This window comes from Carettochelys insculpta, chromosome 1 (assembly GCF_033958435.1).
Source record: "Carettochelys insculpta isolate YL-2023 chromosome 1, ASM3395843v1, whole genome shotgun sequence".
In the NCBI taxonomy this organism is placed as follows: Eukaryota; Metazoa; Chordata; order Testudines; family Carettochelyidae; genus Carettochelys; species Carettochelys insculpta.
Genome location: NC_134137.1, coordinates 218825705 through 218851244, shown reverse-complemented (window position 1 = coordinate 218851244; position 25540 = coordinate 218825705). Strand labels below are relative to the sequence as shown.

Below are 25540 nucleotides of genomic sequence, written 5' to 3'. Positions count from 1 at the left end.
TTTTTTCAAGAGCTCACACCAAATTTCACTTCACCAAACACCTCATCCCTTTAAAAAGAAAAAGAAAAGAAAATCAACCTAATAAAAATTAGACACACAAAACTCAAACCACATTTCCATGGAATTTTTTTAACTTGTTTTTAGTTGTAACATCAGACATAATTACAATTCTAAGAAATTAGGCAAAATATTTTTCACCACAAACTGCTGGGAGTAAGCCAAAAAAAAGGAAGGTCCATACAAAAATCAATGGTTTGTCCAGCCCACTATCTTGTCTTTGGACAGTGTCCAACGACACGTACTTCAGAGGGACTGAATACAACTGTTACTCATCAAGTGATTCATCCTTGTCACCCAATTCCCAGGTTCTGGCAAACAGAGGCTAGAAGACAGTTCTGTGCATGCTTTTGCATCCCTGCCCATCCTTGATGGACCTATCTATTTCTTTTTGACCTCTTAGTCTTGACCTTCAAAACATCCTCTGACAAAGTTCCACTGGTTGAGTGTGCATCGGGTAAGGAAATACTTCCATTCATTTGTTTTGAAGTTGATGCCTAATACTTTCATTTGGTGACCCCTGGTTCTGGTATTATGAGACGGTATTCTAAATAACACTTCCATATTTATGTTCTCCACTGCAACCATAATTTTATAGACGTCTACCATACCCCTCTTACTCATCGCTTTTCCAATCTGAAAAGTCCTAATCTTATTGATCTTTCCTCATACAGAGGCTGCTCTATATTCCCTATTTATTTTCACGGCCTTTTTCTATACCTTTTCTAATTCCTATATATCATTTTTGAGCTGTGATTACCAAATCTGCATGCTGTATTCAAAACGTGTGCATTTGTTCATAAATGCGTTTATACAGTGGCCATGTGATATTTTCGTCCATCCCTTTCCTAATGTTCCCCAACATTGTTAGCTTTTTTGACTGCTGCTGTGCTCATTGACTGAATGAAGAAGTTGGTCTTAAATAAAAGTGTTAAGTCTTTAACGTGCTACAGGACTGCTTGCTTTGTTCTTTGAAGATACAGACTAACAAGACTACCCCTCTGAGACCATCTGCAATAACTTCAAGATCTTTGTTTTTGAGTGGTAACAATTCATTCAGACTGTATCATTTTACACAGATAGTTGGGATTATGTTTTCCAATGTGCTGTTCTTTGCATTTATCAACACTGAATTTCATCTGCCATGTCACAGTTCTGTGAGATCACTTTGCAGCCTGCTTTGGACTTAACTATCTTGAGTAGTTTATTGTCTGCAAATATTGCCACCCCACTGTTCGCTGCTTTTTTTCAGATCATTTGTGAACATGTTGAACAGGATTGGTCCCAGCACACACCGTTGCAGGGACACCACTATTTATGCGTCTCCATTTTGAAGACGGATCATATATTCCTACACTTTGTTTGCTTTTTTAACCATTTACACATCTATGAGCTTCCCTCTCATTCCATGACAGCTTACCTTCCTTGAGTCTATGGTGAAGGACTTTGTCATCTAAGTATACTATATCCACTAGATCACCCTTGTTCACATGCTTTTCCCCCACCTCACCCCCTTCCAGAGAATTGTAGAAGATTTCTAGGCATCATTTCCCTTTACAAAAGCCATGTTTATTCTTCCCGAATAAATTGTGTTAATCTACGTGCCTGATCATTCTGTTCTTTGCTATAGTTTCAAGCAATTTGCCTAGTACTGAAATTAGACTTACCAGTCTGTAATTGCGGGGACGGACTCTGGAGCTTTTCCAAAAAAATTGGTTTCATATTAGCTATCCTCCAGTCATCTGATACAGAAGCTGGTTTAAATGATAGATTACATACCACAGTTAGTAGTTCTTCAGTTTCACATTCCAGTTCTTACAGAATTATTGGGTGCATAGTTTCTGGTTCTAATGACTTATACCATTTTTTTTTTCCAAAATCTCCTCTAATGACCCCTCAGTCTGGGCCAGGTCCTCAGATTTGTCATCTAAAAAGAATAGCTAATAGGCAATCTCCCTCACCTCCTCAGCCATTAAAATTGATGCAAAAATTTTTTTAGTTTCTCTGCGTTGGCCTCTTCTTCCATGAGTGATCCTTCAGCATGTGAGTCATCTGGTTGTTTAGCAGGTTTCCTGTTGTTAATATACTTAAAAATTTTTGTCTGTGACTTTGAGTGTCTTCAGCTAGCTGTTTTTGAATTCTTTTTCATCTAATTATATTTTTTAACTGTCACTGGCCAGAGTTTGTGTGTCTTTGTGTTTACCTCACCAGGAGGTAACTTCCACTTTTTAAAGTATGTCTCTCAGTGCGTTTTTGAGCCATGGGGAAACTGGTTTGGTCCTCTAACACCACTTTTTAATTTGCAGGTATACACTCTTCCCTCATTAAACGAGCACTTTGCTTATAAGTACTCACTCAAGGGATACATATACCTTTGTTCACTAGATGAGTGAACTTCCCCCTGCTAATATGAGCAATACCACACACTGAACGCACCGCAGCCTGACTACTGCCACCAGCCCCGCAGCCCCAACCCACTGCAGCCTGACCTCTCCGCCGGCCCCACACACCCAACCTGCAGCATTCTGAAACCACCCCTGCCCACCCCACGGACCCAGCCTGCAGCAGCCTGAACCTCCCCCTTCCCCCCAACACCTTGGACCCAACCACCGCAGCTTTAACACCCCCCGGTCCACCCCACAGACCCAACCTGCACCAGGTTTTAACCCTCTCTCCCACTCATGGCCCCAAACTGCCCCAACCCACACCCCTACACCCAAGGTTCACTTACCTGTCAACAGAAGCACCACATGCTGCCACTCCTTCACCGAGCTAGGAGCACTTGGAACCAATCAGACTTTTACATGTATTTTAATGGGAATTTAGTGTCCCTCTTACAAGTTTTCACCTACAAGCAGAAAGTTGGGAACCAACTGTGCTTGTATGGGGAGGGATGAGTGTACACTTAAATTGAGCCTCTCGTACAGCGGCCAGCAACCTTTCCGAAGTACAGTGCCGAGATCTACCTTTTGACATCTACGTACAGTCCAAGTGCTGGTGGTGTTACTACAACTACTTACAACAGCTCCATTAATAAATAAAGATGCAGAGCTTTACTGCATAGGTGGTGGTTGGTAGCGTTGGCTGGTCTTTTGTTAATCCACAGGCGGCATGGCTTTGAGCAAGCTCCCGCCTGCACGGGGGAGGAGGGGTGGGGCTGAGTGCCTGCCTCACATGCTGACCTCTGCTTTAGCATGTTGTCTTGAAAGAAGTTTCCATGCAGCTTGCAGGAATTTCACTTCTGGCACCGTACCTTTGAAGTTTTAACTTCTTCAGTTTTGTGAAGTTCCTTTCTGAACTTACATGCTATTGGGGTGGGCTGCTTTAGTGTTTCCTCCTGAACAGAGACGTTAAATTTTATTATCATCAAGTGGTTCAGTTATATTCTTGTTTACTTTGCACATTGACAATGCTTGGCAATACTTGTATACTCATTTTCACAGTTTTTTCCTTCTACGTTGGTCAGTTCACCTTCTGCTTTATGCACTAGGTGTGAGATCATTCCTGTGCACTTGCTGGGGGGAGCAGTGGGAGGTATGAAGGGAGGGATTCTAGAAACAAAACTCCTAAAGCCCTGCATGAGAACAGACAGCAATACCAGCAAAGTTTGAAATGAAATCAAGGAGGCAGTCATACAAAAAGGATAAAGTGGGGAGACGCTGCTTTTCCTGCTGTTCTCAAGAGACCTAATAACCATCAAAAGCAAAGCAAGCTATTTAAGTGTTCTTCAAGGTCTTTCTCAAAATCTCTCTCTTTAAAAACAACCCTACATGCAGCTATTCTTCTGAGACATCTCTCTCTTTAATGATACTCCAGCACTTTCAAAGTACAGAGCAGTATACCAAAATCTTGACATTTTCTGAAGTTAGCCAATTAAGAGAGTTGTGTTAAGCATCCCCCTTCAAAGGCACATATGGTAGCCCAGCACATGAATTCTATCTTCATAGACCTACTGGGCTATAGGTTCTCTCTATGCAGGTTTCATTCTGTTTTCCAAAAATGAAGTTACCCATATGCACCCGGAGTACACAACCTTATGGTTCTGATCCCAGCAGATCTCTAGAGTTTTGTCTACACTTGCTTTCCTCTTCCGAAAGAGGAATGCAAATGAGGCACTGATTTACATGTCCCATGCTTCATTTGCATAAGCTCTTTTTGGAAGAGATTCTTTCAAAAGGAAAAAAAAGCAGTGTAGACGGGCCTCTTTCGAAACTAAACCCCTGAAACAAAATAGGAAGAAGGGTTCTTTCAAAGATGGGGTTTATTTTTGAAAGAGCCTTGTCTACACTGTTTTTTTTTCTTTCAAAAGAATCTCTTCTCAAATGCAAACGAAGAACTAGATATGTAAATCAGTGCCTCATTTGCATTTTATATTTCCCTCATACACTTTCAAAAGAGGAATGCAAGTGTAGACACAGCCCAGGTGATTAGAGCTGTATGGATGGATAATTGCCAAAAAATGTTCAGAAAACTGAAGAGTTAATACACTTGCTTAGCAGTCAACACTGAACTGGCACCTCTGGGAGGAGAATAAGAAAGGGGCCCAGCAATTTCAAGTAAGACTAAAATCAAGGTTCCAGTAACTGTTGGTTGTTACAAAGAGCCTATTTTTTGTGCCTCCTGAATACAATTGCTCTTGTGTGAGTGTGTGTGCTGAGCTTCATGACAAACTTCCAACCCAGGTAAATATATTATGAATACCTATTCTAACATAAGAACATAACATAAGAATGGCCATACTGGGTCAGACCAAAGGTCCATCCAGCCCAGTATCCTGTCTGCCGACAGTGGCCAATGCCAGGTGCCCCAGAGAAGGAGAACAGAAGACAATGATCAAGTGATTTATCTCCTGCCCTTGTAATAAAGGCTAGGGCACCGTATTCACCCCTGGCTCATAGCCATTTATGGACCTAACCTGCAAAAATGTATCAAGCTCTTTTTTAAACCCTAATAGAGTCCTGGCCTTCACAGCCTCCTCCAGCAAGGAGTTCCACAGGCTGACTGTGCGCTGTGTGAAGAAAATTTTCCTTTTATTAGTTTTGAACCTACTACCCATCAATTTCATTTGGTGTCCCCTAGTTCTTGTATTATGGGAAAAGGTAAATAATTTTTCTATATTCACTTTCTCCACACCATTCATGATTTTATATACCTCTATCATATCGCCCCTCAATCGCCTCTTTTCCAGACTGAAAAGTCCCAGTCTCTCTAGCCTCTCCCCATATGGGACTCGTTCCAAACCCCTAATCATCTTAGTCGCCATTTTCTGAACCTTTTCTAATGCCAATATATCTTTTTTGAGGTGAGGAGACCACATCTGCACGCAGTACTCAAGATGTGGGCGTACCATAGTTTTATATAGGGGAAGTATGATATCTTTTGTCTTATTATCTATCCCTTTTTTAATAATTCCTAACATCCTATTTGCTTTACTAACTGCCGCTGCACACTGCACGGATGTCTTCAGAGAACTATCCACTATAACTCCACTATCCCTTTCCTGATCTGTCGTAGCTAAATTTGACCCCATCATGTTGTATGTGTAATTTGGGTTATTTTTTCCAATGTGCACTACCTTACACTTACCCACATTAAATTTCTTTTGCCATTTTGCTGTCCACTCACTCACTTTGCTGAGATCTTTTCGTAGTTCTTCACAATCCCTTTTGGTTTTGACTGTCCTGAACAACTTGGTGCCATCTGCAAACTTGGCACCATCTGCAAACTTGGCCACCTCACTGCTTACCTCATTTTCTAGATCATTGATGAACAAGTTGAACAGGATCCGTCCCAGGACTGACCCCTGGGGAACACCACTAGTTACCCCCCTCCATTGTGAAAATTTACCATTTATTCCAACCCGTAGTTTTCTGTCTTTTAACCAATTCCCGATCCATGAAAGGATCTTTCCTCCTATCCCATGACCACCTAATTTACATAAAAGCCTTTGGTGTGGGACCATGTCAAAAGCTTTCTGGAAATCTAGGTATATTATGTCCACTGGGTGCCCCTTGTCCGCATGTTTATTAACCCCTTCAAAGAATTCTAATAGATTAGCTAGACACAGCTTCCCTCTGCAGAAACCATGCTGACTTTTGCCCAACAATTAGTGCTCTTCTACGTGCCTTGCAATTTTATTCTTTACTATTGTTTCTACTAATTTGCCTGGTACTGATGTTAGACTTATCGGTCTACAATTGCCAGGGTCTCCTCTAGAGCCTTTTTTAAATATTGGCGTTATATTGGCCGTCTTCCAGTCATTGGGTACCGAAGCAGATTTAAAGGATAGGTTACAAACCAAATTCTCTACAATTACGGATCAATAAGTTATACTTCATTTTTTGTCCAAAGCTGTTGCTGTTGAGTTTTATCCCAGAGGTGACAGCAAGGTTCCTGTATAACCATTTGTCTTTGGGATGATGATAATTTGGAATTATAAGGATGATCCGCAGATGTAATTAACTGCCCAGTGGAGAACATACCTTATTTGCAAGAGTTCTGATTTTTAATTAAACTTTCACATCATAACATTTGTCTGCCTTCAATTTTCCTTTAGTTCAAATTTGGGGTTTATTTTAAAACAATGATTTTTTTTAAAGTTATGTCAAATAGTGAGAGGCACGATTATAAAATAAAGTACACTGATCCCTCACTCTATGAGCACAATTGGTTCCCAACTTTGTGTTCGTAGGCGAAAACTCGTAAGAGGGACACTATATTACCATTAAAATATATATATAAGTCTGATTGGTTCCTAGAGCTGGGCAAAGAAGTGGCAACAGCTGGTGCTGCTTTTGAAAGGTAAGTGAACCTTGGGTTGGGGGGTTGGAGTGGGTTAAAAGGCTGGGGACAGTTTGGGGCCATGAGTGGGAGGGAGGGTTAAAACCTGGTGGCCTGTTGGGTCCGTGGGATGGCTGCAGGGGGGCGTTGTTCAGGCTGCTGAACGTTGGGGGTGTGGTCTGGCAGGGCAGGCTGCTGCAGGTTAGGTCTATCGGGCTGGCAGGGAGGGGAGGCAGGGGTCAGGCTGCCACAGAGCCAGTCTGTGGGGCTAGGGGCGGGGAGAGGGAAATCAGGCTGCCGTGGGGCCGGTGGAGGGCAGAGGGAGGGTCAGGCTGCCCCAGGTTGGGGCCCCACAGCTGGTGGGGGATCAGACTACAGCAGGTTAGAGCCAGGGGAGGGGATGAGCCAAGTATTAGCAGGGGAGTTCACTCGTAGAGTGAAAAAAGGTAAGTAAACATGTCCCTCATTTAAGTGAGTACTCATTAGTAAACTACTCGTTTAATGAGGGATGAGTGTATTACCATTCCATCCGGCAGTGCTGACTGATCCAGGCAAAACCAACATATTGGGTATGTTGTTGCTTCTATAATTTTAGAAGACTTTGACTTTCTTTACAAAAAGAATGTAAGCGTAAACACCGATAAAGATAACAAAAAGGACATTAAATAGCCATAACATAGGTATTTATGAACATTACACATCAATAAGTAGGACTGTAGGGAAGGACAAACAAATACACACATACACATCCTAAGACTGGAAAAAAATTAGTAAAATCTGGCTTTACTGCCATAAACTATAGAAGGGAATGCAAGACTGGTTTTCTTCAGGAAAGAAATACTTCACTATATTGGTGTCAAAACTCACACCAATTTGTAGGATTTACCAGAAGTGATAAAGCATGTTTCTTCTCTTGCTAATGGCCTGGCTTTGACTTTTCTAGTTACTGGGAAGAACATCTCAGAGAGAGTAATCATAATTACATTTACGTTTCTACCTTTCAGTTTAATATTCATATTTACATTATAAAAGGGAATTTCAAATACATATCCAAAAACATACAAGCAAGTCTCCTAAAGCTGACACCTGCAGAGTATTTACTGAATGACATGATTTAAATTATCTGCCATTTCTATGGCCTGAACCAAATTCGAGCTACAGCAGCTCCTTCATTATTTGAAGAGAGACTTTTCAAAGTCCAGATTTCGCAGACCAATGTCCATTTCAGTTAAATCCTTGAAAATGTGCCCTTTAAAAGGGCTCACCATGAAGAAATTGGCCTGTTTTATTCTTCGTACTGTATTTTTATATATATATTCTGGAACAGACTAAATATGAGAGCAGGAGGCAAAAAAGATTACAAAAACAAAGCTCTTATGATCTCATCTCTGTCACAGTCACTTTGTTTCCTCAAAACACAAATTTAGAGCACACTTCACCCACAAAAATTCCAGTCAAGCAATACTAAACATCATACAAGAGTATATTGGAAAACCCCACTTATAAAACATATCACCTGACACCATAAAATGTGCTGTTAGCTATGAGTATAAGTTTCTAACAAAACATACAACACTGAATATAAACTAGTGCAATCTTGCCCAGTGATCAGCTAGATATCAAGAAGAGCAGAATACATATGGAGACTCCAAAAGGCCATAAATGTGTGTCCTGAAAAAAATAAATTACAATGAAGCTCATTTTTTTCAGAGGGCAATCAATATGATTTATTGTAAAGAAGAAACAACTGGCATCTCATTTAAGTGTGATGATAAACCAGAATAAAGGTTAGTAACTTATATAACAGAAGTTCTGAAGACCAGCAGTAAAATGACACTGCTTTGACTCTGTTTAACTGCCTAAAATGCATGTCTATAAAAATAGCTTCCAAGACGTATTTTCGCTGGACTGTATTCAGTAAGTGCTTTTGTAGCCCCATGAGAGTAAGTACTCAGAATAGTCTATGATTGCTTTGTTTAAATGATGCATCTACCTTTGTTTAAATGTAACCACATTCTTATGAAATACATCTCAAAATGAAAATAATTCAAATATTTAACCTAACTGGACAGCCTGCTGATTTACTTACGATTTGTTGTTCATCCTGATCATTCTCTAGTAAAATGTATTAGGGTCATTTAGAGGATACTTGGCAAGTTAAAAATCACATTAAAATAAACTTAGCTATAGTATAGCTATAACTTTAATGATTAACCCTCAAAACATTGTACAAAATTAAAATTTGCTCTTCAAATTTTATGCTGTTTCAGGATTGACACACAAAAAGTAAATGCACAAAAAGTCCCATAATATGCTATAAGTCAACCTATGCTAGTGAGTAGGCCACATGGGTGGCCCTCCTTCAGCTCAATGGGCCACAAGATTGTCATAACCAAGATGGTCTCCCAGGATAGGGTAGTTTTGCTAATTGCGCTTGTGCCCTTAGAATTTGCAGTGTGTGCTGACTGAATGATAGCAAGCAGCACTTTCATCGGATGCAGAAGGCGCACACGACTCTCACAATGTTGTGTGCAATCAGCACACACTTCACATGACCTTGCTTTAAGTGCATGTCATTTTAATATTTGGTAGGAAAAAGCTATGCTAACGAAACCAGCAGAATCTAGCAACCCTGTGGCAAGGGCAACAGTAAACAAAGCCTTGTGGACAACACATAGAACCCCAATAGATTGCATGCGGGCCTCAGGCCACCCACCAATGCTCTGGGTAATCAAGTCCTGATACTGCAAGGAGTTCCACATAGGAACACCCCTAGAGAGAGCTCCTAAAGGTCTAGCCACAAAGAGCTTATTGGAGGATCAAAATCTGAGGCTATGTCTACACATGCTCCTCACTTTCAGAAGGGACTTGTAAATGAAGTAGATTGAAAATGCTAATGAGGTCCTGATAGGAATATTCAGCCCCTTATTTGCATAATGGTAGCCACCCAAAGCATCAAAAGTGCTGCTTTCAAATTGCAAATTAGCCTCAAAACTAGCCTCAAAAGGAAACCCTGATTTCCACAGAACCCGTCTTCCCAAATGATGCTCTGTGTGTCGTTATGTAAATAAGGCATTGAATATTCATATAAGCACCTCATTAGCATTTCAACCCATTTCATTTACATGACCCTTCCGAAAGGGAGGGGCAGGTGTAGACTTAGCCTTAGTGTTTGCAGGAAAAAAATTTCAATCTGTTCAATGAAAACTGAAAAAAGTACTCAGTTTTACGGCTGTTTTTCTTGTTAGTATCTCATCGGCTAATACTGTAGCACGATGTCTGCACAGCAAACTCTACAGGCAAATGCTTACTGCCAACCAAAAAGAAAGACAATAAAAATACTTATAAGTAAATTCATCTTCTTTTTGTAATCTCAACAATACATAACAGCATTCCTGTAAATCTCATATTGTATATGCATATTATGTCAAACACAGAAACAAAAACTAAAGTTTAACATACACATTAATTTTTATGGTCACCTTCCTAGAATTTCTTTCCAAAAAGCATACAACTCTTTTACAGTTCTGGACATGGAATATTTTTATAATGCTTATAAACTTCTTCATCTTGCATTTGATTTTATCTAGTTAAATAGTATTTTTAAGAAATCCAGATTAAAAAACCTAAACAGTTGAAATATTTTTGAAATTTTATTATAATTTATACCCTGGCCCGTGTCAGAGGTACGTGCTTTGGCACACCTAGGCTACGTCTACACGTGAAGCCTACATCGAAGTAGCCTATTTCGATGTGGCGACATCGAAATAGGCTATTTCGATGAATAACGTCTACACGTCCTCCAGGGCTGGCAACGTCGATGTTCAACATCGACGTTGCGCAGCACCACATCGAAATAGGTGCTGCGAGGGAATGTCTACACGCCACAGTAGCACACATCGAAATAAGGGTGCCAGGCACAGCTGCAGACAGGGTCACAGGGCGGACTCAACAGCAAGCCGCTCCCTTAAAGGGCCCCTCCCAGACACACTTGCACTAAACAGCACAAGATCCACAGAGCCGACAACGAGTTGCAGACTCTGTGCATGCAGCATGAATCCCCCGCTGCAGCAGCAGCAGCCAGAAGCCCTGGGCTAAAGGCTGCTGCCCACGGTGACCATAGAGCCCCGCACGGGCTGGAGAGACAGCTTCTCTCAACCCCCCAGCTGATGGCTGCCATGGAGGACCCCACAATTTTGACGTTGCGGGACGCGGATTGTCTACACGGTCCCTACTTCGACGTTGAACGTCGAAGTAGGGCGCTATTCCGATCCCCTCATGAGGTTAGCGACTTCGACGTCTCGCCGCCTAACGTCGAAGTTAACTTCGAAATAGCGCCCGACGCGTGTAGCCGCGACGGGTGCTATTTCGAAGTTAGTGCCGCTACTTCGAAGTAGCGTGCACGTGTAGACACAGCCCTAGTGGGGTTTTTATCTCCTACAAATTTTTAAAAGAATTTTTAGAAAAACAAACATGAAACCAAAGTGCTCTGTATTTTTATTACTGCACTGTTTGTAATTATTTCCATTTTTTGGCAAATGGCATTTGCATGTACAACAGGATTTTAACATAAGAGCTACATCTACATGAGCCCCCCACACCCTTTCGAAAGAGGAAAGCTAATGAGATGCTTTGGAATATGCTAATGAGGCACTGCAATGAATAGGCAACACCTCATTAGCCTAATGGCAGCCAAGGCACTTTGAAAGTGCCGTTTTCGATTGCACACTGCTCATCTACATGGCATTATAGTATTTGGTTATAAGAATAAGGGGATTTTGAAGTGTGCAGGGTCCTTTCCAACAGGACCCCGTGTAGATGAGCCGGGTGCGATCAAGAGTGGCACTTTCGAAGTGCTGCGGACGCCATTATGCTAATGAGGTGTTGCATATTCATTGCAGTGTGTCATTAGAATCCCCCTTTTGAAAAAGGGGGCCTAGCGTAGACGTAACAAAGGTGAATAAGTTGTTTAGACTATTGTGATTTTTTCTATGGATTTGGCGTTTTCTAAATACAAGTAATGGTACAATCCATGAGCCCAAAAGCACACATTTTACAGGGACAGATGATAGAAAAGGGAATGGGATGTAACACAAACAAAGTGATGAGAGCTATGTGTACTACTATTTACTTGATTTGTTTTATTGCTTATTCACCCACACACAACCAGGAGTGAGGAAAGATTGGTTATTAGAAATATTTATGTTTAACACACTAAAATCCATTCCCCCCCACCCCATGGCTTTTGAAGTACACTTCATAACCTACGTTAACCTTGATAAGCTGATTTTGTATAACGCATCTTCCATTCAAAAATAAATGATTTGAGTTTGCAGAAACACATCTCCAGAAAGTTTACAAACTTCCATTTTCTTAATAAATAAATAAGTGAAGGACGTTTTCAATATACTGCCAACATCCCTTCCAGATCCTAAGTAGGACTTCAGAATGATCAAACAGACAGTGCCCCCAAGAATTTACCTAAATTAGACAATAACCCAGGACAGGTACTAATAGAGTAAACCCTTGATTTAATGGGCACCTCTTCCCCTATTAGTCCATTAATGCTGAAAGACCATTAAATGTGAGGGCTTATTTGTATTCACATAGCATGCCTCCCCCTCCCGCCCCAAGCCAGCCCCTCCCCAAAAAAATACTGTAAAATGGGCGACTCAACAGTACTGCTGGAGCCGCTGAGCTGGAACCTCATTAAGTCCTGGGCCACTGCCAAGGTTGGGGGAGCTGCCACCATGGCTGGAGCCTCCGCCACAGCTAGTGCTGTTGCTGCCGCCGGCAGAGCCAGAGCCACCACGCACTCCTCCCACTGGGCGAGAGACACGTATACAAAATGTCTTCTGCCTGCGTATTCACCCCATCCCTGGTGGAAGGAGCACACACGTGGTAGCTTCTGAAGCCACAGCGCAGAAGGCACTGTGGCTCCTCCAGCCGTGGTGGGATCCATGGCAGCAGCCCCAGCCACAGCAGGTCCTGCAGCTGCTCTGGCCCCTCCAGCAGCAGCTACAGTGAGTCACCAGCTGCTATGTATTTTCTTTGGGGGAGAGGGGGGCATGGTGGATTCAGCTGACTGGGGGAACAATGTTCCTGAATCAGGGTCTGCTAAATTGGGGGTTTACTAGAATATAGTTCTTCTGTTTAAATACTAATTCACAACAGACTTGACCAAAGCTCAATTTGTGTCCCTCACTTGAGTCTCTTGCCCTGATTCAGCAAAGACTTTATTAAGACTCCGGTGCCTTACTTTAACAAGAAGTCCCAGTAATGAATGAGATAACACTACAGAAGAGAATGAAGATATGGATTGGGGTGCATATACAGTACACACTGAAATATTGCTACTCATTCCAACGCTAGCCAACAGAAGCATTTAAATGCAAGAAAAATCCATAACCTAAATCACATTATAAAATAATGACAGAAAAACCATGGAAAAGTTGGGATTGTTTAAGGTTTTGTGGCCAACCACATGCTGTAGAAATAAATCTTCAAGGTACAGCCTGAAAATGCTTTTGTCTGAGCTAAATAGTTGTCAACCTAGTTAAAAGATAGCCGTTGAATATATTACTGATTAATTTAGGTCTTACACTTTTGGTCCTTGTCCAAATAATTTTTAAAAACAGCATTATAAAAGGTAAGGATACAATTTGATTAAATAAAACCAAGACTAAAAAGTTGTAATGAATTCAACAAGCATTACTACAAGATGGCTAACCTCAGGCACACACAAACACTGAACAAGTCCAAATGGAACTGCTAATTATGCTTTTGTTATTGTTTTGTAGCTATGGCAACACCAAAATCAACTGTAGGACTAAGACACTCAGGGTCAGAGTGGGGAAGAGTGAGATTTACATTGTTGGGAACACAAAATACAAGTTGTACTGTATAAAAATGAAAAGAATTAAGTAGAACTTTTTTAAGATACTAACAATGTAGTAAATAAGTCTTTGACTCTGTTTTTACTGCCTTCTCGAGCAGACTTGCTATGTGTGTCATCTTAATCAACCCAGTGTCAGTTTTCAAAGTTCATTTCAAAAACACTGTCCCTTGGCAGATGTCTTTCAATGTCCACTTCCCGAGGGAAATTATAAGTAGGCTTGTTGATTAAACAATAATAGAATACCATTTATCGAAATACTTTGGGGGTTTTCTACATTTTCAAATACATTGATTGCAATCACAACATAGACTATAAAAGTGTAAATTGCTCACTTTATTTATACTTGTACTGTACAAAGCAAAAGAAATTATGTTTTTCAGTTCATCTAATACCGCTACTGCAATGAAATCTTTTTATCACGAAAGATGAACTTACAAAATAATGTACAGAAATAACTGAATTCAAAAATAAAACAGTGTAAAACTTTAGAACCTAAAGACTACTCAGTCCTATTTCTTATTCAGCCAATTGCACAAGTTTGGTTAGAATTTGCAGGTAATGTTGCCCACTTCTTGTTCATCATGTAACCTGAAAGTGAGAACAGCACATGGCTCTTTGTAGATGATGTGGCAAGAAAGTTACATGGCAGATATGCTAAAAATTCCTATGTCCCATCATGTTAGAACCACCATTCCAGGGAACTTGTGACCATGCTGATGATGGGTTCTTCTCAATAATAACCCAAAGCAGCGCAAACTGACCCATGTTCTTTTTCATCATGAGTCAGATGCCGTTAACAAATGGTTCATTTTCTCTGTTTGGTGGCTCAGGTTCTGTAGTTTCTACATCAGAGTGTTGCTCTGTTAAGACTTCTGCCTCACACCTCATCCTCAGACTTTCAATGGGACTTCAGAGACTTAAATTTCAGGTTGAGTGCTGTAACTATTTTTAGAAATTTCATATTGGTACCTTTTCTTTGTTCTATTTGCTGTAAATGTATTCTAAAAATGAATAGGTGCTGAGACATCATACAAGACTGCTATAACATGAAAAATGGGGCAGGATGCGGGCACAATAGAATAGATGACATACAAGTTCAGTGACAAATTTAATTAATGAATTTTTAATGAGTGTAATCAGCATGGAAGCATGTTAGCTGGAATGATGACCAAAACACAAAAGGACATCCCAATGTTTAGTATGTCTGGCACATAAATACCTTGCAACAGTAGCTACTAATGTGCCATGCGAACAGGTGTTCTCACTTTCATGTGACATTGTAAACAAGCGGGCAGGGGCATTTCCCATAAATGTATACAAATTTGTCTCTCAACGATTGGCTGAACAAGAAGTAGAACTTGAAGGCTCTAAAACTTTACATTACTTCACTTTTGAGTGCAGTTATTTAACAACAAAAAAAGCTATGTTAGTAAGTTACACTTTCATGACAAAGGAATTATAGTGCAATACTTGTATGAAGTGAAATGAAAAACACTATTTGGATTACTCAGGTTCTTGCAGGACACAAATGCACAATCCTAACACGCATCTTACACCAGTAGAATATCTTGCATCTCATAAAAAGGAAAGATTGTAATTTTATACTTGAGCTACAACAGTTACAGGTAAACCCTGATTTTAGGAACATCTCAAGGAACTGCTTAAGTCTTCATGAAAGGCAAAGCTTCATACTATGACTCTCAGATATACCATCAGCTCTGAGTTTTGCATTACAAGGAGTATGGGATTTGTGAGCAATTCAAAACATCAACCACCAACCCAAGAATTTAGCTGCAGAATTAGATTGCTAAAAAACGGCAAGGGTCCCATTTCACTTAGAAGTTGCTGACACAGTTTAGTATCAACTTAGTTATATCAGTTGTTACACCTACATCTAAATAACCAATGCAGATAAACAGGCATAAACATAGTGCATTCAGACCACATCTTGGGAACTGCCAAATAATTTAATTTTGGTCTACAGTAGTGTTTAAAGCTTGGCAACTAATAGAGCTGCACAGGTAAATACAGAAGCTATACTTCTACAGCAGAAACAGTAGAGCGTGCAGGTTTGAATGAGGAACAGGCACCTCTACCTACAATGAAATAGTTAATGTGAGGACTTACAGTCATTATGACCTTCTCCATTGCACTACAGAGTCAGACAGCCTCAGGTTATATCACAGATTGCACTTTGTTCACCTCAAATCTAATTGGTATGCAAATTCTAAACACCTCTATTTTGAAAACTCCACTACAAAATATATTTTATTTTGTGTTTTTCAGATTGAAAAAGCTAATTGACCAGGAAACAGCTTATCAGGTAAAAAAAGAGAAGGAAAACAACAAGAAAATAAATAAATTGAAAGAAGAACTTGCCAAGCTGAAAACTTTTGCTTTGATGGTGGTAGATGAACAGCAAAGACTGACAGAACAGTTGAATCAACAAAGTCGTCAGATCCAAGAGCTAACCATTTCTGCAGAGCAATTACACGAGAAACTCACCATTGCTGAAGCAAGAGCCCAAGAAGAGAAGCAGAAAGCAATTAGGCTGGAAGCAGAATTGCAAGCCCAAACCAATAAGATATCCCAACAGCAAGAAATAATGATGGCCAAACTAACTAATGAAGAAAGCCATAATCGCCAGCTCCGGTCAAAATTAACAGCACTCACTCGACAAATTGATGAATTAGAGGAAACTAATAAGTCTTTACGAAAAGCAGAGGAAGAATTACAAGACCTAAGGGAAAAAATAAACAAAGGAGAATGTGGCAATTCCACTCTTATATCTGAAGTGGAAGAATTACGGATACGTGTCTTGGAAATGGAAGGCAAGGACGAAGAGCTCATAAAAATGGAAGATCAGTGTAGGGAGCTTAACAAAAAACTAGAAAAAGAAGCAGCACAAAACAAGAACTTTAAAGCAGAAGTTGACAAACTCAACAAAAGAATTATGGAGCTAGAGAAATTAGAAGATGCTTTCAACAAGAGCAAACAAGAATGTTATACTCTGAAATGCAATCTAGAAAAAGAAAAAATGTTAACAAAGCAATTGTCTCAGGAACTGGAAGGCTTAAAAGCTAGAATTGAAGAGCTTGAAGCCATTGAAATCAAGTTAGAAAAAACAGAATGCACACTCAAGGAAGATTTAACTAAATTAAAAACATTAACAGTTATGCTTGTGGATGAACGAAAAACCATGAGTGAAAAAATAAAGCAAACAGAAGAAAAGTTACAAACTGCAACTGCCCAGCTTCAGGTGGAGCAAAACAAAGTGATGTCAGTTACAGAAAAACTAATTGAAGAAAGTAAAAAGGCACTGAAATCAAAATCTGATGCAGAGGAAAAAATATCCAGTGTAACAAAGGAAAGAGACGAACTGAAAAACAAACTGAAAGCAGAGGAGGAGAAAGGAAATGATCTCTTTTCCAAGGTAAATATTCTACGGAAGAGGCTTCAGTCACTAGAAGCCATTGAAAAAGAATTTCTTAAAAATAAACTCAAAGAGACTACTAAACCAAGCACGTGCTTACAGCAGGAGGACAACAAGATTAAAGAACTTGCCCAAGAAGTTGAGAGGCTGAAAAATAAACTGAAAGAAATGAAGGCCATAGAGGATGATCTCATGAAAACTGAAGATGAATTTGAGTCTCTAGAGCGAAGGTACATCAATGAACGAGACAAAGCTATATTTCTATCAGAAGAACTGGAGAACGTGAAAATGGAACTGGCTAGGTATAAATTAGCAGAGAAAGCAGAGTGCAACCAAGAACAGTGGCTTTTCAAAAAACTTAAAGAAGAAGAAGCAAAGTCAGGGCACCTGTCTAGGGAGGTAGAAGCACTGAAAGAAAAAATTCATGAATACATGGCCACAGAAGACATAATATCTCATCTACGGGGTGATCATACGGTCCTACAGAAGAAACTCACCCAGCAAGAAAACAAAAACAGAGAGCTAGCCAGAGAAACTGATAACCTTACCAAAGAATTAGAGCGATACAGACGCTTCAGTAAGAGCCTTAGACCTACTCTTAACGGAAGGAGAATTTCTGATTTGCAGGTTCTCTCTAAAGAAGTCCAAACAGATCCAGCAGACAGCGAACCTCCTGATTACAAGAGTCTTGTTCCTTTAGAACGAGCAGTCATAAATGGGCAGTTGTATGAAGAGAGTGATAATGAAGATGAAGACAATGATGAGGAGCAAACGGTGTCTTTCAAATGCAATTCATCTATTGCAAATGCAGTAAACAAAAAGTTATGGATCCCATGGATGAAGTCCAAAGACAGCCATCCTCAAAATGGAAAAATTCACAGCAAACAGAATGGAAATTGTACACAGCCACGAGACTTAGTTTTAAGTCACACGCCTGGTCAACCGCTTCATATAAAGGTTACTCCAGACCATGGACAAAATACAGCGACCCTTGAAATAACAAGCCCTACTACAGACAGTCCTCACTCTTACACCAGTACAGCGGTTATACCAAACTGTGGCACACCAAAGCAAAGAATAACCATTATTCAAAATGCCTCCTTAACGCCTTTAAAATCAAAATTAACTGATAGTTACATGACTCCAGAGCAAACCATGTCACCTATTACATTGGCTACTTTTGCAAGGTCTCAAACTCCTGAATCATGTGGCTCAATAACACCAGAAAGAACAATGTCTCCGTTGGCTCTTACAGGTTCTTCAAGTTCTCCAGACCAAATGCTTTCTCCAGAGCCTTTGGAAATTGGTGCCAAGCATACTGTTTTCAGAGTGTCCCCAGACAGGCAAACATCATGGCACTTTCAAAGATCTAACAGCACTGGATCAAGTGTAATAACTACTGAGGATAATAAAATCCATATTCATTTAGGAAGTCCTTATGTTCAGGCTCTTGCTAATTCAGCAAAACCTTGTACTTCAATTCAGGACAACAGAACTCCAGCACTAACTAATGGAACACCCACTAAACCTGCTAGTAAAATCATGAGCAGTATCACTATCACACCAACTGCAACTCCTCTCCCACGACAATCACAAATTACAGTAAGTAATATCTATAACTGATTCCCATCCGTACTGATTCCCCTGCCAGCAACCCATCCTATTTTTCATCCCAGCAAGAATTATTCGGAACACCCCTTTTATTTTTGGAGAGATCTGTGCATGAACTGTACAATGCTATTTGGAACTAACGTTAAGTTTTGCCTGCTTAGTCATATTGAGTGTGCACTTACTGTATATCTTTTCACAGAAATATCTTTATGTAAAATTTTAGTCTTCCACTTGTATAAATACATCTTTGTGTATTTCCATTTTTTGAAACTCACATTACTTTTGATTGCTAGGTGTCTTGGTGAAATATTTTAACATTACCAGAAAACAGTAAATCATTGGTTGTTTTTACCATTGCTTGCAGATTTTGGTTTTTTGTTCTTTCGGGAGGGAGGTGCACTTGTTTTATATTTTTGCGCATATGACAGCTTTTTATTTTAAATCCTTGAAATGCTTGCTACGTGCAGATCAGAATGTTTTCATGACCTTCCTTCCATTACTCAATTTCTCCAAGCCTCATTTTTTTTTTTTGGATCAAACACACACACAAAATCACATGTACAGTACCAATTTTAAGTTCATGATGCACAAGTCACATGTTTTGGAGTATGTCAATCACTGAGGACTTTATGGGTGTGGATTTTTTCAAACACTTTTTTTCCATTCTGTTAAAACTTCATCTGTTTCCTCCTTCAAATCTCTCTGTTGTAATTGGGTTGAGTTGAGATCACAGATTTTTTTGTTTTCTGTAAAGCAAACTTCGTCTACATTAAAAATATAAATATGTAAAGACCTTAAGGACCATGGATGTTAGGAGGACCAGAAACCCCAGGTTGGGAGGTTAGTAAGGGGAGCCCAAATGCCTCAGACAGGGGAGCCCAATGGGGCTTCTGTCCCTGGCTAGAGATGACTGCTGGCAGGAGCTGGCCTCTGCAGGGCCAGGGCTGCACCTGGTGCTGGGACCATGCAGGCAGCCCAGCCATGGCCACACCAGTAGCGCAGCCAGAGCATCATCAAGCGCCCACTAGGTGCGGGCTGTGCCTACAACCTGGCCGGTCCAGAGCCAGCCTCTGGGCTGGGACTGGGCTGGTGCCTGCAGGGTAGTGCAGTGTCCAGAACCCTGGCCAGGGCTGGAGGTGGTCTCTGCAAGGCCTGGGCCATGCCTGCAGTTCTGGGACCATGGCAGCAGCTCAGTTGGGGCAGAGCTGGTGCCCACCAGGCCAGGAATGGGGCCATGTCCACCACTGGGCTGGAACCAACCTCTGCAGCTCGCACCCAGAAATGGCTGAGCCAGTATTGGCCCAACAGAGACCACGATCCAGCAGGAGGTAAGGGGGCCCCAGGGCTGGGGGGGGATTGGGAAGGAGTGGGCAGCAGACTTCCCTTTGTCCGTGAAATTCCCTCCTCCAGTTGGGTCCCAAGGGTGACAGATGAAGGAGGTGAAGCCTGTAGTACAGTACCACTATTTAGACAAAACTGAGTCACACACAACAGTGCTGGATGCTATATTGGTACATATAAATGACAAATAGTAACAATAGCTTCTGAAGAATATTACATAGAGTGAAACCAGAGCTTCAGTTTGAATTATTTATAAGGCCAAAAGGTCTTAAATTCTCTCTCGACATCTCTCTCATTATCTCAATAAAGAATTACTGCTGAAATTCACTCTTTTGAAAATAGCTTTTTAAAGAGAATCAATTTGAATTACACGTTTAGAAAAAAAAAAGTCTTTTCATGACATTGCTAATTATTATCAAGATATTTTTGCTTAAATTGAATCTGGGTATTTTATAAATCACAGCTCAAGGCAAATTGGACAGAATAAAGCTATTCATTCCCATGATTGCAAACAGTGATATTAATTGTACTTCAAGCCCTGATTCTGCAAAAGACGTCAAAAGCATGAATGAAAACTGAATGGAGAGTTAATGATTATGACAGAAGACAGTGGCTAACTGTAAAAGAAAAAGGAAAACACAAAAATGTATATTGATAATTAGCAAATGATGGAAAAAATAGAGCTCAGGAGAGTTTCAATTAAATCAAATTTTAAAGAAGTGCACTAGAGCACTATTAAAAAGATTTAAGCTACACAAGATAGTGTGATGACCGGGAGAACCGTATGGTGACTTGGCTGCCTGGTGCAAAGATTGCGGATCTCTCGAGGCATCTAGATAGACTAATGCGTAGTGCTGGGGAGGAGCCAGTGGTTGTGGTACACGTTGGTACCAACGACATAGGAAAGGGTAGGAGAGACGTCCTGGAGGCCAAATTTAAGTTGCTAGGAAAGAGACTGAAATCCAGGACCTCTATGGTGGCACTCTCAGAAATGCTTCCCGTTGCACGCGCAGGGCCAGATAGGCAAGCAGAACTTCAGAGTCTCAATGCATGGATGAGACAATGGTGTACAGAGGAGGGGTTTAGATTTATTAGGAACTGGGGAGACTTTTGGGAAATGGGGAGCCTATACAGGAAGGATGGGCTCCATCTAAACTAAGGTGGATCCAAACTGCTGGCACTAAGCATTAAAAAAGGTCACAGAGCAGTTTTTAAACTAAGAAATGGGGGAAAGCTGATTGGTGCAGAGGAGCACGTGGATCGGGCAGAAACTTCTGTTCGAGGAGAATCCATCGATAGAGATATTCTAGGCTTTAGTAAAAAAGAGAGGAGGGGAGATATCAAACAATGGGCTAGATCAGACAAACAATCATGTATAAAAGAATCTAATACATCTGGGATGGGAAGACAAGCAGAGGCAAATCTTTAAAATGCTTCTACACAAATGCTAGAAGTCTGACTAATAAAACAGGTGAACTAGAGTACCTTGTATTAAAGGAGGAAATTGGCATAAATTGGCATCATGGAAACCTGGTGGAATGAAGACCGTGTATGGGACACAAATCATACCAGGATATAAAATATATCGGAAGGACAGAATGGGCCGTGTGGGTAGCGGAGTGGCACTGTATGTGAAAGATAACATGGAATCAAATGTAATAAGAATTTTAAACAAATCAAAATGTTCCCTAGAATCACTATGGATAATAATTCCAAGCTCTACTAAGAACACAGCAGCAGGGATATATTATCAACTGCCTGATCAGGACAGTGATGTTGAAATGTTAAGGGAGATTAGAGAGGCTACCAAAATAAAACACTCAATAGTAATGGGGGATTTCAATTATCCCCATACATGTCACATTAGGACGAGATGCAGAAATAACATTTCTCAATGCTGTTACTGACTGCTTCTTGGAGCAGCTGGTATGGGAACCCATGAGGGGAGGGGCAATTCTCCATTTAGTAGTGAGTGGAGCACAGGATCTGGTCCATGAGGTCACTATTACGGGACCACTTGGGAATAGTGATCATAATGTAATAAAATTTAATATTCCTGTGACGAGAAAAACACTCCAGCATTTAAGTTCAAAAAGGGGAATTATGCAAAAAATGAGGAGGTTACTTAAACAGAAATTAAAAGCCAGAGTGACTAAAACAAAAACCCTGCAAGCTGCATGGAAGCTTCTCAAAGAAACTATAATAGAGGCCCAACTTAAAAGCTTACCCCAAATTAAAAAACATACTAAGAGACCGAAAAGAGAGCCACCATGGGTTAACAGCCATGTAAAACAAGCAGTGGGAAATAAAAAGGAATCCTTCAAAAAGTGGAAGGCAAATCCTAGTGAGGTAAATAGAAAGGAACATAAACACTACCAAATTAAGTGTAAAACTGTAATAAGGAAAGCCAAAAAAGATTTTGAGGAACAGCTATCCAAAAGCTCAAAAACTAATAACAAAATGTTTTTTAAATACATTAGAAGCCTGCTAAAAATTTTAACCAGTGGGTCCCCTAGACACTACAAATACAAAAGGAGCAATCAAGATGATAAAGCCATTGCAGAGAGACTAAATGATTTCTTTGCTTCAGTCTTCACGGCTGAGGATGTTGGGGAGATTCCCAAACCTGCACCATTTTTTGTGGGAAATTAAACTGAGGAACTGTCCTGGATTGAAGTCTCATTAGAGGAGGTTTTGGAACAAATAGATAAACTTAATGTTAACAAGATCACCAAGACTGGATGGCATTCATCCAAGGGTTCTGAAAGAACTCAAATGGGAAATTGCAAAACTATTCACACTAGTTTGTAATCTGTCCTTTGGATCAGCTTCCGTACCTAATGACTGGAAGATAGCTAATGTGACACCAATACTTAAAAGGGCTCTAAAGATGACCCTGGCAATTACAGATCAGTAAGTCTAATGTCAGTTCCGGGCAAATTAGTTGAAACAACAGTAAAGAATAAAATTGTTAGGCACATAGAAGAACACAATTTGATGTGCAAAAGTCAACATGGTTTCTGCAGAGGGAAATTGCATCTTACTAATCTGTTAGAGTTCTCTGAAGGGGTTAACAAACGTGCAGACAGGTGAGATCCAGTGGATATAGTATACTTAGATTTCCAGAAAGCCTTTGACTAGGTGCCTCATCAAAGGCTCTTATGTAAATTAAGTTGTCATGGCATAAGAGGGAAGGTCCTTTCATGGATTGAGAACTGGTTAAAAGACAGGAAACAAAGGGTAGGCATAAATGGTAAGTTTTCTGAATGGAGAGAGGTAACTAGTGGTGTTTCCCAAGGGTCAGTCCTAGGACCACTCCTGTTCAATTTATTCATAAATGATCTGGAGAAGGTGGTGAGCAGTGAGGTGGCAAAGTTTGTAGATGACACTAAACTGTTCAAGACAGTCAAGACAAAAGCAGACTGTGAAGAACTAAGTGATTGGGCAACAAAATGGCAAATGAAATTCAAATGTGAATAAGTGTAAGGTAATGCACGTTGGAAAAAAGTAACCCCAACTATACTTACAATAGGATGGGGGCTAATTTACCTATAACTAATTAGGAAAGAGATCTTCACGTTATCGTGGATAGTTCATTGCAAACATCCACACAGTGTGCAGAGGCAGTCAAAAATGTAAATAGGATGTTAGGTATTATTAAAAAAGGGATAGAAAATAAGACAAGGAGTAGCTTACTGTCCCTATATAAATCTATGTTACGCCCACATCTTGAATACTGTGTACAGATGTGGTTTCCTCACCAAAAAAAAAAAAAAAAAAGATATCCTGGCACTGGAAAAGGTTCAGAAAAGGGCAACTAAAATGATTAGGGGCTTGGAACAGGCCCTGCATGATGAGAAGCTAAAAAGATTGGGACTTTTCAGTTTAGAAAAGAGCAGACTGAGGAGGGACATGATAGAGGTATAATAAAATTATGACAGGTGTGGAGAGGGTGAATAAGGAGAAGTTATTTACTTGTGCCCATCATACAAGAACAAGAGGACACCAAATGAAATTAATGGGTAGCAGGTTTAAAACTGCCAATTCAAAATGAACATTAGATCTCTATGTAACTAATTTTCAACTTATGCCATTAAGATCCTATACGTATGAACATTTGCATCAGTGCATACCTCTGCATTAATCCCCAATATTCTGGCAGAATATTTTAGAACATTGAGAACATTTGCAAGTACCGGAAATGCCAGCGTCCTTATTAGCTTTACATTCTGCTTTTATTTTAAAATTACGTAGAAAACCACATACCATTTTGCATTTACATTCTAAGCAGATACACAGAGGTTTCCCGAAGAGCTCATGAAGGTAGTCGAAAAAGGCAGCTATTCACCTAAATAGTAGGCATCCTTCAGTCTGCATAGACTATGAAACGTGCCCTTTAAAGTTTCAATTGAGGACTTAATTTACAGCGTCTATTCTGACTATAAAGACCCACACGAGAGTGACAGTCCTTGCTGCATCTCTTGAAGATGTAGTAGGTGTCTGGCAAGTCCTTATTGTGCTTTCTGTGCACTCGCTTCTCCTCTGCTAGCTGTCTGATCTTCAACTCGCCCTTCTGAAGGCCCTTGTGTAACCCCTGCCTCCATCTGCTGCGGTCGTCTGCTAGTTCTTCCCAGTTGTCCAGCTCGATGTCTACCTCTCTGAGGTCTCTCTTGCAGACATCTTTGTAACGCAACTGGGGGCGTAAAGGAGGTCTTTTGCCAGAAGCTAGCTCACCATACAGGATGTCTTTTGGAATCCTTCCATCATTCATCCTGTGGACGTGGCCAAGCCAGCGGAGTCGATGCTGCCTGAGGAGGGTGTGCATGGTTGGGATTCCAGCTTGCTCGAGGAAGGCGGTGTTGGTCACTCTGTCCTTCCATGATATTCCAAGGATGCGCCTGAGGCAGCGCAAGTGGAAGACGTTCAGCCTCTTTTCCTGGAGGGCATACAGGGTCCAAGTCTCGCTGCCGTAAAGGAGGGTGCTGAGGATGTAGGCTTTGTAGACTTGCATTTTGGTGTGAGTGTACAGCTTGTTGTTATTCCACACACTCTTGCTGAGTCTGGACAGAGTTGTGGCCGCTTTTCCGATCCTCCTATTTAGCTCAGTGTCCAATGACAGGGTGTCAGTGATGGTGGACCCGAGGTAAACGAACTCGTGGACGACCTCTAACGTATAGTTGTCAATGCTGATTGATGGGGATTCAGCAACATCCTGACCGAGTACGTTTGTCTTCATTAGGCTGATGGTAAGCCCAAAGTCCTTGCACGCTTTGGAGAACTGATCCAGCAGTTTTTGAAGCTGGTCTTCTGTGTGAGACACTACAGCAGCATCATCTGCGAACAGCATGTCTCTGATGAGGACTTCTCGCACCTTAGACTTAGCTTTCAGCCTTGCAAGGTTAAACAGTTTCCCATCAGAT

The 25540-nt window shown here is 40.7% G+C and overlaps 2 protein-coding genes across 8 annotated transcripts in view; one reads left to right on the top strand and one right to left on the bottom strand.

Annotated features, from left to right (window-relative positions):
- The window catches only part of CMSS1 (cms1 ribosomal small subunit homolog), a 422380-nt gene that overhangs the window by 372677 nt on the left and 24163 nt on the right, over window positions 1-25540 (bottom strand). The gene's annotated exons all lie outside the window — the stretch shown is intronic.
- The window catches only part of FILIP1L (filamin A interacting protein 1 like), a 377577-nt gene that overhangs the window by 330942 nt on the left and 21095 nt on the right, over window positions 1-25540 (top strand). For 3 of the 6 annotated variants that reach the window (XM_074999501.1, XM_074999495.1, XM_074999510.1), the window contains one exon: window positions 16022-18770. In XM_074999501.1, the coding sequence (XP_074855602.1) occupies window positions 16022-18770 (2749 nt within the window). Of the gene's footprint in view, window positions 1-365; window positions 515-8547; window positions 8625-16021; window positions 18771-25540 lie in introns of all 6 variants that reach the window. The other 3 variants (XM_074999517.1, XM_074999527.1, XM_074999535.1) reach the window with 3 other exon arrangements.